Source organism: Aquarana catesbeiana, linkage group LG05 (assembly GCF_042186555.1).
Source record: "Aquarana catesbeiana isolate 2022-GZ linkage group LG05, ASM4218655v1, whole genome shotgun sequence".
NCBI classification, from domain to species: Eukaryota; Metazoa; Chordata; class Amphibia; order Anura; family Ranidae; genus Aquarana; species Aquarana catesbeiana.
Window position 1 is genome coordinate 113,059,928 of NC_133328.1, and position 14,611 is coordinate 113,074,538.

General features: G+C 43.0%; 1 protein-coding gene across 2 annotated transcripts in view; it reads left to right on the forward strand.

Moving 5' to 3' along the window:
* Window positions 1-14,611, forward strand: part of SNX13 (sorting nexin 13) — a 240,366-nt gene that overhangs the window by 197,363 nt on the left and 28,392 nt on the right. For both annotated transcript variants that reach the window (XM_073630078.1, XM_073630079.1), the window contains exons 18-22: window positions 124-266; window positions 6,422-6,529; window positions 11,935-12,045; window positions 12,149-12,310; window positions 14,390-14,461. In XM_073630078.1, the coding sequence (XP_073486179.1) occupies window positions 124-266; window positions 6,422-6,529; window positions 11,935-12,045; window positions 12,149-12,310; window positions 14,390-14,461 (596 nt within the window). The remainder of the gene's footprint in view (window positions 1-123; window positions 267-6,421; window positions 6,530-11,934; window positions 12,046-12,148; window positions 12,311-14,389; window positions 14,462-14,611) is intronic.

Sequence of the window (14,611 nt, forward strand, 5' to 3'; positions counted from 1 at the left end):
TCCATTATTTTCTTTTCCATCCCTTGCTTTTTCTGTGTGTTTCTGCTTTTGTGTGTATGCCTTTGTTCCTGTACTTACATAAACTACCAGTTCATGTTGACTGTGACCCATATGCTGTGGCAGGAGTTTGTAATGAACATGGCAAAACCTATGCACTGTACACCATCACTGTCCAGCGACGGCTCTCAGATGGCATTGAAGATTCTTGGAACACCTATCGGCGATACAGTGACTTTCATGACTTCCACATGCGGATCACTGAACAGGTAAGGTTTGGGGTGCATATACACTTTCTTCACAATATACAGTTAACTTTGAGCAAGAGTTTACAATTTAGGAAACCATAGTTTCCAACACTACAGCTGTGGTCAAAAGTTTTGGGAATGACACAAATATAAATTTTCAAAAAGTGTGCTGCCTCAGTTTTTATGATGGCATTTTGCATATACTCTAGGATGTTATGAAGAGTGATCAGACAGATTGCAATTTAATTGCAAGGTCAACCTCTTTGGCATAAAAATTAACCTAATCCCATAAAAAAACATTTTGACTGCATTTGCGAAGAAGGCCCAAAGGCCGCTCAAAGTCCAGCAAGCGCCATGACCGTCTCCTACAGTTGATTCAGCTGTGAGATTGGGGCACCACCAGTGCAGAGCTTTCTCGGGAATGGCAGCAGGCAAGTGTGAGTACATCTGCACACACAGTGAGGGGAAGACACTTGGAGGATGGCCTGGTGTCAAGAAGGTCAGCAAAGAAGCCATTTCTCTCCAGGAAAAACATCAGGGACAGGCTGATATTCTGCAAAAGGTACAAGGATTGGACTGCTGAGGACTGAGGTAAAGGCATTTTCTCTGATGAATCCCCTTTAGGATTATTTGGGGCATCCAGAAAAAAACCTTGTCCTGAGAAGAAAAGGTGAGCGCTACCATCAGTCCTGTGTCTTGCCAACAGTAAAGCATCCTGAGAACATTCATGTGTGGGGTTGCTTCTCAGCCAAGGAAGTGGGCTCACTCACAATTTTACCTAAGAACACAGCCATGAATAAACAATGATACAAAAACATCCTCCGAGAGCAACTTCTCCCAAACATCCAAGAACAGTTTGGTGATGAACAATGCCTTTTCCAGCATGATGGAGAACTTTGCCTTAAGGCAAAAGTGATAACTAAGTGGCTTGGGGAACAAAACATCAAAACTTTGGGTCCATGGCCAGGAAACTCCCCAGACCTTAATCCCATTGAGAACTTATGGTCAGTCCTCAAGAGGTGATTGAACAAAAAAAACCCCACAAATTCTGACAAACTCCAAGCATTGATTATGCAAGAATGTGCTGCCGTCAGTCAGGATGTGGCCCAGAATTTGATTGTCAGCATGCCACGGCGAATTGCAGGGGTCTTGAAAAAGAAGGGTCAACACTGCAAATATTGACCCTTTGCATAAACTTAATTTAATTGTTAATCAAAGCCTTTGACACTTATGAAATGCTTGTAATTATACTCCAGTATACCATAGTGACATCTGACAAAAAATTCTAGAAAAAACTGAAGCAGCAGACTTCATGAAAACGAATGTGTGTCATTCTCAAAACTTTTGGCCACGGCTGTACATTCAGTATTATCGAGAGCAGAATTTTAAGGTATATTAGAATTATAACTAATCGGAGAGCTATTAAAATGGTTGTGCAAGACATGACTTTATTTTTTGGGTATATATAGTACATAAAACAAATCCATTTGGTGTACACAACCTTATCCATATGTATTAATATTTAAAACAAATCTTATTCCTATGTGTATCTTGTAATTACAGTAGGTATTGCACATATACATTTTTGGAGAAGTATTTGCTCATTACATATGCTGCTTTGCAAGGCTGCACAATAGTTGTGCTTTTACTGCTCTCTCTCTTGAGCTGAGCTAGCTGGTACTCGAGACAGTCTGATCAAGCAAAGCTCTGGCACTTCCTGGTAGTGTTAGGGCTTGCCCACCCTATTCTCCTTCATACTCATTCCTGTTGGCCCATCAAAATGATGGGGTTCTTCACTGGTCAATAGGGATATTTGATAGCCAAACTTTGACACTTCTAGGAGGAGAGTATTGGAGCTTTTCCCAATTAGTATGCTCCAGCATTCGGGCACATCAGGTTGATGCAGATGTGTGCAGATACCTCCTAGATCTATAGAGTGTACTTCTTAGCAGCTTTTTATGTTTATGTTTATTTTGTATCTTTTGTTTTTTAATGCCGGATTTCCCTTAAACACCAAAATATCTCAAAATATAAAAAAGAAAATTTATTCTGGATTTTTTTTTTTTTTGTATTGGACAGTAGTGGGGGCTTTTGGGAAATATTGGTACCTAAACAGACCTCTTATATTTCACTTTTAAGATAAAGAGATTGAGGTCACAGAGCCCTCAATGTCCTCCTCTGCAGCCCAGCACTCGCTAATAAACAGGAAATTCTCTGTTCAGTTAAGAATGAACACAGGAGTGATCAGTACTGATCATTTGTGGTGTTCATTCAAAAAAGAGAAGGCATATTTACCATGTCCCCTACCCTTCATCCTGAATGAGTCTGTCGTCCTGCTGCTATGCAACACTGGCTGCCTACCACTTTATCCACTTGCTGTGCAGCCGCAATCTGGTCCCCTTGACAGATTGCGGATAGGCAGCAGGGATCGGATGGCACATATAGGAGCAGATTGCAGCCACACAGCGGGAGTATCAGTGACAGGTGGGGTACAGAGCAGGGAGGATCTGACAGGCGGCACACACAGCAAGCAATTGGTGGCCATTGTGAAAGTCACATTTTTGATGAATGGTCATAGATATTTCTCAGGAGAGTCTAGGGGGCCATATTCTGCTAAATGTTCATTGTTGCAAAGTTACCGCTTGTGTTAGAAGGGATTTCCAAAGATGTAAGGCTCCTGAGCTGGCCAGCTGGAAACGTTTGTGTTCTGGCATAAGCTTAATGTCACTGGAAAGTCACCGTTTACATAGATTCGTATTATCACCACAGTATTCTGAAAGTTTACCATATGATACCTATTTATTGAAAGAGTGCGTTTAGGTAATGTTTATATACCAAGGTAGCTTTTTGAGAGGCTTTTGTTTTCATCCATGCATCTCAAAAAGCATGGGAAAAAAAACACTACCTAATGCAAATGATGCATAATTATAGTTACTTTTTTAAATAGGGATCCCATGTTTAAAATGTGTGCTTTTTCACTTTCTTTGCATCTTTTGTATTTGTGGACTATCACTTGGCTATAGAATATCACTTTGGGGATTTACCAATAGTGTATCACAAGTCTCAGTAGTGCAGTCACGTTCTATTTATCTTGTAACACAAGTCTGACTTCTGTGCTGACAAATGTTAAGGGTAGCAGAAATGCTGGGGTGGAACAGTGGCCTGCATCATTTATTGTATTGGTCACAGGGCTTAGGAAGGAAAAACGCAGTTTGGGAAAAGAGTGGATAGGCATTAGGTGAAAGCTTATGGATCTGTGAGGTCTGGCCTGAAGACAGCTGTAGGCAATTCTGTGTGCCACCAGGAATATGCCTTTTATTAGTTTGCTTATATTGTTATATTCGGTTCTTGTAAAACTCACGGCTAAATCCCCAGCTGGCACAAAGGCTCATATTGTTGAAAAATAAAATACATTTACAATTTTTTTTTTCTGTCTTTAATAAAAAAAAAAAATTTTAAATTTAGCTTTCAACAAAGTCATTTGCAGCTAAATACCTGTATTTAAATATCACACTGTTTGGTTTTGTGTGCCTGTTAATTGCTTCGCTAGGCAGTGACTCGTGCTCTGCTTTAAATGTCATTTGGCTATTAAAAGTGTTTCTGGCACAGTGTGAAAGAATAAATTTAGTTTCATGTTCAACTACCCAAGTCTATTTTGTTTCAGGCAGTATTAGTGTCATTTACATGTCCAGGCTTAAGAGAGAGCCAAAATGTCCTTCTCTGGGGCCATTGTTACATAAACTCAGATGGAATGTGATTATATATCCTACTTCCAGCTGTCCATAAACTCCTGATTTCAAGGCTTAACGGTTATTCCCACACACTGATTTCAGTATTTATTCTACAATGAGATAAAATCAGTCTGAAGCTCTTTTCCACTCTTTTATCCCAGCTCACAGTCTGTGTTGTCTGCATCTGAGTCACTTATAGTGTAAAAGTTATAAATCTAGAACAGATTATGCTGAAACTGATAGACGTTATGGGATGTAAATTTTCAATTTGGACTTGGGGGATACCCACAGACTCTAGACCCCATTCTTTTGGAAAAACTAGACTTTAGATTATTGTTGTATAATCCTTGCAATTTGGGCTAGGAGATACCCACAGACTCTAGACCCCATTTACCTAGAAACACTAGACATTAGATTACCCTATCCTAGCAAATTTTCAGAGTGGGGTGACAATTGCCTTTGGGTGACCACAGCAGATAGTTCTGATTAATATTTGGTAGAACAATAGCTTGTTTTTTTTTCCTGGATGATTGACTTTAGTTTCATGAAAATAAGACAGACATCAAAGGTGGTGTTCCCAGAATACCATCTCTGGACTGTTAATATACAGTGAGGGAAAAAAGTATTTGATCCCATGATGATTTTGTACTGACAAAGAAATGATCAGTCTATAATTTTAATGGTAGGTTTATTTTACCAGTGAGAGACAGAATAACAACAAAAATATCCAGAAAAACGCATTTCAAAAAAGTTATACATTGATCTGCATTTTAATGAGTGAAATAAGTATTTGACCCCTTCGCAAAACATGACTTAGTACTTGGTGGCAAAACCCTTGTTGACAATCACAGAGGTCAGACGTTTCTTGTAGTTGGCCACCAGGTTTGCACACATCTCAGGAGGGATTTTGTCCCACTCCTCTTTGCCGATCCTCTCCAAGTCATTAGGGTTTTCGAAACTGATGTTTGGTAACTCTAACCTTCAGCTCCCTTCACATATTTTCTATGGTATTAGGGTCTGGAGACTTCTTCTTGAGCCACTCCTTTGTTGCCTTGGCCGTGTGTTTTGGGTCATTGTCATGCTGGAATACCCACCCAATGGACGACCCATTTTCAATGCCCTGGCTGAGGGGAGGAGGTTTTCACCCATGATTTAACAATACATGGCCCCATCCATCATCTGTTTGATGCGGTGAAGTTGTACTGCCTCCTTAGCAGAAAAACACCCCTAAAGCATAATGTTTCCACCTCCATGTTTGATGGTGGGGATGGTGTTCTTGGGGTCATAGGCAGCATTACTCCTCCTCCAAACACAGGGAGTTGTGTTGATGCCAAGGAGCTTGATTTGGGTCTCATCTGACCACAACACTTTCACCCAGTTCTCCTCTGAATCATTCAGATGTTCATTAGCACACTTCAGACAGGCTTGTACATGTGCTTTCTTAAGCAGGGGGACCTTATGGGCACTGCAGGATTTCAGTCCTTCACGGCGTAGTGTTACCAATTGTTTTCTTGGTGACTATGGTCCCAGCTGCCTTGAGATCATTGACAAGATTCTCTAATGTAGTTCTGGGCTGATTCCTCACTGTTCTCATGGTCATTGAAACTCCACGAGGTGAGATCTTCCATGGGGCCCCAGGCCAAGGGAGATTGATAGTTATTTTGTGCTTCTTCCATTTGTGAATAATTGCACCAACTGTTGTCACCCTCTCACCAAGCTGCTTGGCGATGGTCTTGTAGCCCATTCCAGCCTTGTGTAGGTCTACAATCTTGGCCCTGACATCCTTGGACAGCTCTTTGAACTTGACCATGGTGGAGAGATTGGAATCTGATTGATTTGCTTCTGTGGATAGGTGTCTTTTATACAGGTAAGAAGCTGAGATTAGGAGTACTCACTTTAAGCGAGTGCTCCTGATCTCAGCTCATTACCTGTATAGAAGACACATGGGAGCACGAAATCTTGCCGATTGATAGGGGATCAAATGCTTATTTCACTCATTAAAATGGAAATCAATTTATAACTTTTTTTAAATGCGTTTTCTGGATATTTTTTGTTATTTTGTCTCTCACTGTTAAAATAAACCTACCATTAAAATTATAGACTGATCATTTCTTTGTCAGTGGGCAAACATACAAAATCAGCAGGAGATCAAATACTTTTTTCCTTCACTGTATCTGTTTGTAGTGGATCAAACTGTTGCTCTACAGGAAGTCCTGCGTGAGTAGGCTCTCTATTTGAAGGCCTGATTTTTATGCCTCACACAAGTGTATCTTTAAACATGGATACACAACTGGAACCAGCTTTCAGTGGATACGTCATGTTAGCTTTTCTGTTTTTTATTGCATAATAAACGTGAAAAAAGTAAAAAAGGCAAAATGCAATTGTTTGCCTATTCACTTCTAAAACATTTGTTTTTTAATTCTGTCATTCATTTACATTTTCCAGTTTGAAAATCTTGCCAGTATCTTGAAGCTGCCAGGAAAAAAGACATTCAACAATATGGATAAAGAATTTTTAGAGAAAAGAAAAACTGATTTGAACGCATACTTACAGGTATATGTCTTTTGTGTACTTTAAAAATCAAGCTGGCCATACACTGATTGAAATTCAGCTGGATCAGCAAGGACCAGCCATGTGGCCATCCCTGATCGACTTCTCGAAGAGACATGCTGGAGTAAATTTGTTGATCAGCAGCTACAGCCACTGATCAGTGAATTTTGACAGCAGTCCCTGTAACGAAACCTCCCACACTCCGCTTGAGTGCTTTCATCATATACCGCTTCCCCCAGTCTGAATATAGATATCAGATATTCCAACCACTCACAAGCACAAAACAAGACAATACTTGTTTAGTTGCTGAACATAGACTCTTTATTAGAACCAAAATACAAGTCTTATATACAGTAGAAGAGGAGGCCCCCCCTCCTGCTTATATTATTCTAACAATACCTGTAACCAGAAAACTAATTAACATGAGCTAATTAATCCCTTAAAGCAGCCGATGAGACTCTGTGCCCTTCTGAACATTATGATTAATCAGGATTTCGCTACAAGTAAGACTTGTTGTTACCAAGCTTTACACAGTAGATTATACATTATAAGTACAAACACAGGACACCATCTCACAATAGCGGGAGCTCCAGCAGGAGTCGGCATGTCTCCTACATTGTACAGAGGCCAATGTGATCAGCTCTCTCAACTAACATGTTGAGTTCAGAATCAAACAAACCAAGACTAGTCTTTACATATATCCTTGGAGATATTGTGGATAAATATTACTGTCCCATTTTAAGTAATCCAAGATATATTTTCTCAGTCAATCCAATCCTGGCACAGGGTGACTTAGACATAAGAGGTGCATGGGGAGCTGAAACATGGGTTTCCCAACCTTTCCAAGGGGTTCTTGGTTCCACGGGCCCTTCCATCACATCTCTCCCCTTTCAGCAGAAGACTAACACAGGGGGAGACCCCAGACGGGTTGACTCTGACGTTAGTCCATAGTTCCAGTCCTCTAATGCCTGTACCCACACAGTACCCCAAACAAATTGTTCCAAACAGAGCATTACTCACCCAGCCAACCTCTGCCTCTCCCATAGAACATACCCGCTGCTGGGGGGAAGTGCGGACTGGTCCTTCCCCCTGGAGTCAGCAGGAGAGAAGACAGGGTGGCTGGGCTCAGTCCGTCATGCTGTTGGGCATTTGGGCTGACTGTCCAGCATCCCTGGGGTATACAGGCGGAGACTGAAGTCCCATCTACCTTTACAGGAAATCTGTCCTCTGTTAGTTGAGGACAGAGGCCAGCAGCACCCTTCCCTGTTGCCAGCCCTTCTGCTAGAAACCCCACACCATCTGCTCCAGCTAACTGTTGGGGAGGGAGGCCGACTGCCCCAGCTCCCTAGAACTCTGTAGTTTTTGCCGGTGCTGGGCAGAGGTTGGTAGTACCCTGCCCGCTTGCCAGCACTTCTGCTGGGTTTATGTTAGTGGAGTCAGCAGGCCCATCCACCGACACCAGATCAAGCTGCAGTTGTGAGGTGCCGATTGCATTCTCTCCTTGGGTCCTGATCTGCTGCTCGGGAGTGACCACCACCTCCTCACCCTGGGCCTCCAGAACTGCCGCAGGTGTGGGGCAGAGGTCTTGGACCCTCGGTCCGGTTGCCAGCGCTTCAGCCATGTTGGTGTTATCATTCTGGGGCGCCGTCTGCTGTTGGAACTCCCTTTCACTGGTATTGTCTCCCAGGTGCACGAACCCTTGTTGGGGAGAGGAAATGGGTGCTTCTCCTCCCTACATCTCTGAAATCTACTGGGAAAGTGGAACCATCATTTTCTCACCTCGGGCCTCTGAAACTGCGACGGGTGTGGAGCAGGGGTCTGCAGTACTCTGTCCTGCTGCCAGTACTTGAGCAGGTGATGCATAATCTATAACATCCTCTGATGAACAGTCCATTAATTCTGTAATCTGTGGCTGGAGAGATGAGCCGACTGCCCCAGCTCCCTGGAACTCCACAGTTGTTGCCGGTGCTGGGCAGAGTTTGGTAGCACTCTGTCCTGTTGCCAGCACTTCTGCTGGGGACTCCACATCATCCCCTTCAGCTAACCGTTGGGGCAGGAGACTGGATTCCTCCACTCCCAAACTGTGTAGCTGCCATTGGGGAGGTGAGCTGGCTGCTGGGACGACATGTCTATGGTACTGTCTCCCAGGTGCACGGATTTTTGCTGGGGAGGAAAGACCGCTTTCTCCACCCTGGCCGACTGTTGGGGAGGGACAACGAACACCTCATCTCCCTTCTCCCCCTGCATCTGCTGCTGGGAAGTGATCGCCACCTTCTCACCCTGAGCCTCCGGAACTGCCACAGGTGTGGGGCAGAGGCCTTGGACCCTCTGTCCAGTGGCCAGGGCTTCCGCTGGGGAAGTTCCTTGTAACTCCACAGATACTGCTGTTGGTGCTGGGCAGAGCACAGTGAAGTTTGGCCCTAATACCAGCTCTTCTGCTGGGGGCTCACCAGATTGTTCTTCCTCAGCAGAAAAGTCTATCAAATCCCCTGTCTGGGGATAGAGGTTCACCATCTCCTGTCCGTGGAACCCAGAAGATGCTATCGGTGCTGGACAGAGGTAAGCAGAGCTCTGCCCTGTTGTCAGCACTTCAGCTTTGGGGATGGCAATCTCCAGATTTTCCACTGCCGATTCTCTGGCATGCTGCTGGACAGTCACATTGCTCCATCCAAGATCATCCCTTGCAGAAACAGGATCATCAAGGTCAGTCAGCACTTGTTGCATCCGCCATAAGACCTCTGCATCCATAGCTGCGGGGGCAGGTTGGCAAAGCACACTGTTACTCTGCCACATTGCCGACTCTTCAGCCAGGATTTCAGAGTTGTCATCTGGTATTTCCTTATAGTCCCAGGCAAAGGGAGCACAGCCTTGGCGCTGAGCAGAGTCTAGCAGCTGTCTGTAGGCAATCTCCAGCTCCCATTCCTGAACGGCCAGAAGCTCTATATCTTCCCGTGCCCAGCGCACTTCCGAGACATTCAGTAGCCCTTCTCTGAAGTCCATGATTTTGTCCAATCGCCACTCCAAATCACTCCCAAAGTTAGGGTCCCCTGTCAGCTTCACATACAACAGTCCCAGGCCGCCGTAGCCAAAGCCTTCCCTTGGGCTGTCTTCCGCTATTCAAGGGCATGCTTGGGATGCATGCCTCCGAAGGGCTCTGTAGCTCTCATCCAGCCGCATCTCTGCCCGGACCAGCCTGCTTAATTCAGCTGTCTGCCCCTTGTGCGGTTTTTCTCCCAAAAATAGCACCTGCAATCCATACTGCAACCAGTACCTTTCCTGGATGGAGGGGAGCACTTTTCCCTGGTGACGCTGCTCATGGTCTAGCGCTTCCTTCCAGAGTTCGCAGCGGATAGAATCAAACCATCCCAGCAGAACATGCTCTGACACTGGTCCTCTGTGCTGTATCTGCATCTCTTGCAACCTCCTCCTGAATTCCTCTTCCATGGTGGCTGGTATCTGTACCTCTCCTCTCCTTTCCTGCTATCCGGACCTTGGATCCAGGTGGCAGTTTGGTTGTCCCAGACTGCAGGAAGTGTCCCACTGCTTGCCACCAATGTAACGAAACGTCCCACACTCCGCTTGAGTGCTTTTGTCAAATACTGCTTCCTCCCAGTCTGAATATAGATATCAGATATTCCAACCGCTCTCAAGCACAAAACAAGACGATACTTGTTTAGTTGCTGAACATGGACTCTTTATTAGAACCAAAATACAAGTCTTATGTACAGTAGAAGAGGAGGTCCCCCCTCCTGCTCATATTAATCTAACAATACACCTGTAACCAGAAACCTAATTAATATGAGATAATTAACTAATCCCTTAAAGCAGCCAATGTGACTCTGTGCCCTCCTGAACATTGTTATGATTAATCAGGATTTCACTACAGGTCAGACTTGTTGTCACCGAGCTTCACACAGTAGATTATATATCATAAGTATAAACGCAGGACACCTTCACACAATAGCAGGAGCTCCAGCAGGAGTTGGCCTGTCTCCTACATTGTACAAAGGCCAATGTGATCAGCTCTCTCAACTAACATGTTGAGTTCAGAATCAAACCAAGAATAGTCTTTACATATATCCTGGGAGATATGTTGGATAAATATATATTACTGTCCCATTTTAAGTAATCCAAGATTTATTGGATTAATAAGATACCCATAAGAGGTGCGTGGGGAGCTGAAACATGGGTATCCCAACCTTTCCAAGGGATTCTTGGACCTCCACAGGCCCTCCCGTCACAGTCTCAGAAAACAATGTCCTGGCAAGGGTGATTGTTTTTATTCAGCCCGCTGAATGGCCTTGGCCAGCCTTAATGGTAACATTTTTGAGAAGCTGAGTTTTTTTAATTAATGGTAAAGAATAATGATGGTAAAATAAGTACCCTTCTCATTGCTTGTGCTGTTTATCAACTAAAACCATCCACAGACATTCGAATCTCGGCCGGTTCAGCAGGGACCAACCAAAATTCAAACCATGTATGGGCAGGCTGATTGTACCCAAGATGATCGATCAACTTGGGTACAAACAGCCTGTCTGATTTTACATATGATTATTGATAGCGGATATTATAGCTGCTAGCAGTAATCAGTGTTCTCCCGTCAAGACGGCTCCCCACGCCGGGAGAACACAATGGCTCCACGGGAGGTGTTCTCCTATCAGTACTATGTGGATGAGGGCATCGTGCATCGCTCCGTATATGGCTGGCTTAAGCATCAGTTTTTTATTTTATTTTGGTAGATCTAAAGTGGGTTAATATCTTGCTATAAAATGCACAAACTGACCAAGAATTTTGTATCTTTCTGGCTAAATAAATTGTTAACTTCCACCCTATAAACAAGCTGATAGCCTTCCAATAGACTTTCATAATAGATATTCTGATTTGCTGTCGTATTACAGCCATTGTCATGCTACGACATCCTGAAAAAAGCCAGATTTGTTCTGCTAAGAATTTGTGATGGAGTTGGAATGAAAAATGTAATGCCTAAGGGTGTCTGGAGGTAAACAAACATGCATCTGCTTAAATCCGCCCACATCCGGTCAGGTCTGCAAAAGTGAACCTGGACACAGAGGTCTTTCATTCAGTCCAATGAACCTGAACGGGGCCTGGATGTAAACAGACATACATCTACTTACATCAGGCTGGTCATAGGGATACACTAAGTCCGTTTTTGGTTCATCTAGTAATCCTTCAAAAACCTGAACGACAGAATGCCCCTGTGAAAGGGGCCTTAAGCTTTTATTGCTGTCTGTGTTCTTGTGGCTCGATTCCCCTAATATACTGTCCCAGTGATCTCTGAAGTAGAGACACATACAGCAGTAAAAAACATTTGTTCCCACAAAAGAAAAATTAATATGGATTTACATTTTAGTTTAATGACAAAATGTAATTTTCTTTCTCCATTTTAGATATTGCTAAGCCCTGAGTTGTTAAAAGCCTACCCGGCTCTTGCTGCTTATATATTAGTTTTTTTGGAAAACAAACCTTACAACAAAGGAAAGGGGGACTTTGCCCGCAAGGTATGGTTTATGGCTCTGAATATTGGATTTAGCAATTTCAACTCGAATTACATTATGCTTCTCACAATGCTGAACCTGACCTTTACCTTGTCATGTTTCATAGATGGACACCTTTGTAAACCCTCTGCGCAATTCAATGAGGAATGTATCCAATGCTGTGAAATCTTTGCCTGACAGCTTGGCAGAGAGCGTGAATAAGATGTCTGACAATATGGGCAAAATGTCAGAAAGACTAGGACAAGATATCAAGCAATCATTCTTTAAGGTACAGATCTTTATGTATTTGTGTATGCATTTCGTTAAAAGCAGTGTGCATGTACTGTTTGTCTTTCCTAGACATTATGTCCTTACAACCCCCTGCAAAATTTCAATCCAGTTTAAATCCAGTACCCTTAAAAATGGCACTATTCACTGGAAACACTTAAAATTATTAATTTTTAGGGGTGTCCACATACTTTTCGACATATTCCTTGCTCTATCCAAGACTAAGGAAGAAAAAAGTTTTGGCTATACACTTTAAAAAAGTCAATTAGATGTTAGGAACGCCAGATTACACTATGTGTGAGCAATAAACATTGGCAGTTTTTACTGTTGTCATCACATGGACAGAAAGTAAAGGATAAGCTTCTCAACGGAGTAGCTGAAAGATATAAAAACCTAGATTTTTTTTTTTTATTATTCTTAAATTTATTATACGGGGGGGGGGGGGGTAGGTTGCAAATGTCATTCAGCATTTTTATTTTTATTTTTTATTTTTTTTTTTACTAGCAATGGCAGTGATTAGCGATTTTTAGCGGGACTGCGACATTGCAACGGACAGATCGGATACTTTTTTGGGACCAGTGAAATTTATACTGCGATCAGTGCTATAAAAATGCACTAATTACTGTATAAATGACACTGGCAGTGAAGGGGTTGACACTAATCATGATCAAGGGGTTAAATGTGTTCCCTGGGAGGTGTTTCTAACTGTGCGGGGAGTGGAGTGACTGGAGGAGGAGAGAGATCGCTGTTCCTGATCACTAGGAACAGACCATCTCTCTCTACTCCCCTGTCAGAACGGGGATCTGTTTGTTTACAATGACAGATCCCCATTCTGGCTCTCTGTGGAGTGATCGCGGGTGGCTGGCGGACATCGTGGCCACTGGTCACGCGCATCGGCTTGGGCGCGCGCCCCCCCACTATATCTATTGCACGAACCGACATACAGCTACGGCGATTCATGCAATAGAGCCAACCTGCGACAGTATAATGACAGCGGCTGGTCGGCAAGTGGTTAAAAAAGCCAATTAGCTGTTAGGAACTCCAGATTACACTATGTGTGAGCAATAAACATTGGCAGTTTTTACTGTTGTAATCACAGGGACAGAAAGTAAGGGATACGCTTCTCAATGGAGTAGCTGAAAGATATAAAAACCTAGATGATTTTTTTTTTTTTATTCTTTATTTTGAAGTTTTTATACAGGGGTAGGTTGCGGATGTCATTCAGCACATATACTTACAGACTCAAAGCACCAGTGATAAAAACAGCAAAACAAACTAATCTGATGCAGCTTGTGGAAACACGTTATGTCTATGTCCTGCTGGAAAAGGAACAGAAATACCTCAGTTTAGTCCCCTTATAACAGCTTCTCACAAATGCAAAGAACTGTGGCATGTAAACACAAATACCATAGACCATGTCTATCTAAGCACATCTAACGGCTGTTGTGAGATAGTCTAAATAGGGCCAACATGATGTGATGCATGAAAAAAACAAAAACTTCTTTACCTCTCCTGAATGAGTTGAACGCTCCTTCGTTAGTGTCTCATGCACTCCCCCTCCCAGACACTGCAGCTCACAGTGGGAGGGTTTCAGCAGCAGAGTCATTGCTGTCAGTCCAAAAAGCAGTGGGCAGAACTAGGTGTGGCCATGTGCTGATTGACAATCTACAGGCCCTGTGAATCAGCTGTGGCAATGCTCATAGCTACACCCCCTGCTACGTCATCTCCAACTGTAATGCAAGCAGGCACAGCCTACTCGAGGGTGACACTGCTGCTCTGAATTCATGAGTAATGCAGCAGCGTTGTCACCCCATCACATGAAGCTGCATGAGGTTGACTTCACTAAGAGGATGAACAATATTTGTGGGACTTTTCAGGGGGATTAAGTGATAATTGAATTAAGTGCTGCGGCACATATTTTTTATAGGAGTTTATAGATCTATTACTTTTATCCCATTAAATTCAATTTTGTCATTATTCATAATAGTCAGCCTTTAGTGCCAGTATATCCACAAATATTTTTAACATAATTGTATTCTGACACTTATCCTTATGTGTTTATGGTTTTCTTACATTTAAGGCTCCAATTCTTGTACCAAAAACCGATTCAGATCCTGAACATTATCGCGTGTCTGCACAGCTGGACGACAATGTGAGTATTACTGTGTATGTATGTGTGTGTTTGTATAAAATATTTTTTTTTTCATAAACTACTGCTGTTATACAGATTTCCTAGATGATGTCCATTAGTGTAACTATGGATGATGATGAGTGCTCTGTGTTTTACAGTCTTCCATTGGTG